Source organism: Ammospiza caudacuta, chromosome 2 (genome assembly GCF_027887145.1).
Source record: "Ammospiza caudacuta isolate bAmmCau1 chromosome 2, bAmmCau1.pri, whole genome shotgun sequence".
NCBI classification, from domain to species: domain Eukaryota; kingdom Metazoa; phylum Chordata; class Aves; order Passeriformes; family Passerellidae; genus Ammospiza; species Ammospiza caudacuta.
Window position 1 is genome coordinate 29,907,719 of NC_080594.1, and position 3,088 is coordinate 29,910,806.

At 47.0% G+C, this 3,088-nt stretch overlaps 1 protein-coding gene across 1 annotated transcript; it reads right to left on the reverse strand.

The window, feature by feature from the left end:
* Positions 1 to 430: 430 nt before the first annotated feature.
* On the reverse strand, positions 431 to 2,836 carry LOC131554735 (cytochrome c oxidase copper chaperone). Its single transcript, XM_058800323.1, has 3 exons — positions 2,605 to 2,836; positions 1,039 to 1,147; positions 431 to 643 (listed from the first exon to the last, which is right to left on the reverse strand). The coding sequence occupies exons 1-2, from the start codon at positions 2,721 to 2,723 to the stop codon at positions 1,063 to 1,065; spliced, it is 204 nt and encodes a 67-aa protein (XP_058656306.1). The 5' UTR covers positions 2,724 to 2,836; the 3' UTR covers positions 431 to 643; positions 1,039 to 1,062.
* Between the last annotated feature and the right edge of the window lie 252 nt (positions 2,837 to 3,088).

Consider the following 3,088-nt stretch of genomic DNA (forward strand, 5'->3'; position numbering starts at 1 on the left):
AAGTACCTAATTTTTCATTACAAAGAATGAAGCTTGGGTAATGATATTCAAACATCGCAGAAGAATTAAAACATGGGGAAATCAAATACAGTTTTGACTCTAAGGAAGTTCATTTCATAAGTCTGTGGTCACCTTTGCACAAACATAGTTACAGCTACTGTCACAAACAGCACTGCAAACTTCAGCACAATTGCTGAAAACTGCAAGTGTGCAATGCTACTAGCATGATTTCACAATTTGCATCAGTGGGAAAACCCAGCAAAGCCCTCTCTTGGTTCAACCAAACCACCACAGTAACCATTAGGAAGAAAGAGTTCCTATGTTAATGATTAAGCAGGCTTTTCTCATTCTCTCATTCCTGCAGCATGCTCTTTTCAGTAAGGAGGGCGCTGTCATTTCTTCACTTAAAAAGAAACAGAAGTCAGGAACATACGTCATTTTCAGGCTTTTATTGAGAGGAAAAAATATATTTTCTATAGCAGTGGTCAAGAGCAAACAGTGGAAAAGCTACAGATGTGATGCATACTCTATCATTAAAGACTCTTCATAAATAGATTTTTTGTTTATATTTGTTCTTTCAATTAACTTGCAGAAATAATTTATTTTGCAGCTTTCCAGAACACAGTCACACCAAAGACATCATCTAGAAGAGAAAGGAAACACAGCTTCACAAAACATGGATTTCCACTAGATATTGAGCAACAGTTCAACAATCAACAAAAAAACCCCAGCCCAAACCCACAAAAACCAACTCCCACGTGTCCTAGCACCAGAAATCTAAACTGAGGTTTGGATCTCTTAGCAGACAACAGAGGCAGCACCATTCTCTACTGCTGAAGGGTGACTCACAGAGGCTGTGTGCTGCCAAGGGCTTCACCACCCTCACAGGACAGCAATGCTGGCTGTAGTGTCAATGAGAATTGCTCTGCCTTCTCTCTCATAAGGGCAACACCATCACAAACACTACTCTGGGCCTTCCAGGGGCACCAGCTGAAGGCAGGGCACTTCAGAGGCAGAGGTGCTGAAGGCTGTACTCACCCCACTCAGTCCTGCTCATCTCACTCATATCTTGAAGCCCAGAGCTCTCATACACTCTTTGTGAGCTTCAATTAGGTGCCCACAGTTTTCTTCTCCCTTCTCAATAATGCTGCAAAACAAAAAGATTTCCAGGGTTCAGCAATAAAATGTTCACTTACTTTTAGTAAAGAAACAGAACTAACAAACTGTTGGGGACAATTAAAAATCCCTATTAGGATCCAGAGATTTTTTTTTTTCCTATCCTGTCCAGGGTAGTGCTGTTTTGGACAATATAAAACTATCCCAAAAAGTTACCCAAGTCTGGAGCTGTGCACCTAAAACTCTGACAGCAGGCAGAACAGAACTTCCTGTTAACAGGCCAGGGTCTATTCTGGGCATGTCTGGATGGGGATTGGTTATACAACACAAGGCTGTCACACCATCAAGTAGCTGAGCTGGCCAGATTCAAATTGTTCAGTAGGGAAGCAACAAAATTTCCCCAGTAAGAGAACAATACAGAACAGGTTAACCAGTAAATGATAATTTAATCAAACTTCAGTTGCAATTTAAGGACCCTGAAGCAAAAAGCAAAACAAAACACAACACCTGTCCAGCTATTGTCGAAAAAATTATTCAGAATATATGGTAACTTTTGATGTAACTCATCTATCCAAGTAAGAGCCTCTCATTGTTGGTATATCATGTATACCACAAAAGCAGTTCAGACTTTCTTTTGACTGAATGACAGAGCTGTTTAGTTTTCTTCTTGGGTTTTATTACAAAGAGCATGGACACATCCCCTGGCTGCCCAGGGCAACTCCATCTGAGCAGTAACATCCATCCTACCACCCTTTTCTTAGGGTGCCCTGGAGTCACCCTCACTCTACTGTGTAACTAGACATGCTCCCCTAAATTTAGCAAAACCAATGTTCAGTATTATGCCACCTGCCAAACACCATCCATACCACCAGCAAAGTAAAAAAAAAAAAGACAACTTGGTCATCGGATTAAAGTTTTTTAAACTTTAAAGATTGACTGTCAAAGACAAAGGAGCTCCATTTGGAGGGTGCACTTCATACCATTTTATAGGTCTTATGATCATGACTAAGCCTATAATTACCAATGCAGCTATATAGGTCACTGTCGAATTTTGAACTTCTCTGGGAAATGTCATCCTCTGAGACTCAAAAAAAACCGGAGTATTTTTCTTTATTTAAAAGAGAATGTAATTATACTCAGGTGAACAATAAAGAAGTTATCACCGGCTGGTACGTGTTGCTTCAATCAACAATAGTGAAGATTTACAAGCAGCATTAAAAGCTGATCTTTGAAACCTGTTTTAAACACGGGCTATGAGGTTTTAAACTCCTAATTTCTAAGTAATCCTTTAAAGACAGTTTCCTCTCCTTCTCCACACTCTCCCTCCTCCCTCGGACGCTCCAGCACCCCCGTCTGGGATGGGGAGCGCCCCCAGCATGCCCGGCGCACGGTGGCACAAACCCCGGGAAGGGAGGCAATGCCGGCGGGGCAGGAGGGTGGAACGCCCGGGCGCGGAAGGGCCACGGGGGCTCGGGGCCGGGTCCCTACCAGGCGTCCCTCGCCTTCTTGGTCTCGGGGCAGGCGCAGCAGGCCTTCAGCGGCTTCTTCCCTTCCTGCGCCTCGCCCGCGCCCTTGCCGTCGCAGCTGGCGGCGGCCATCGAGGACATGGCGGGCAGTTCCCGGCTCCCTCAGCCGCGGGGAGAACGGGCCGGCGGCGGCGGTGCGAGCGCGGCTGGTTCCGGGAATGCTCGCCCGCCCCTTCCCGGCCCGTGGCCTGCCGGGACGGATGGTGGGGGGGGCCTGCTGCCTCCGCCTGCCCCGCCTCTTCCTGGCCCTCACCCCAGGGCGGGTGTGGCTGTCACACTGTGGTGAGGCGAAAGTGACATTTTCCAGGGACACTCGGTACTGAACGAGCCCCAAGGGGAAGGAGGGAGCTGGCAGCGGGGAGGAAAAATGGTGTCGTGAGGCGAGAGCAGCCGGCTCCCGCCGCGGTCAGCAGGAGCAGCGAGTGACGCCCTCGGCCCTGCCAGCG

What these genes read in the sequence shown, in the direction of transcription:
- LOC131554735 (XM_058800323.1), bottom strand. Translation starts at nt 2,723, where the DNA reads ATGTCCTCGATGGCCGCCGCCAGCTGCGACGGCAAGGGCGCGGGCGAG. An exon ending in AAGAAGGCGAGGGACGCCTG is followed by an intron (nt 1,148 to 2,604) that starts GTAGGGACCCGG and finishes TTTGTTTTGCAG; the next exon opens with CATTATTGAGAAGGGAGAAG.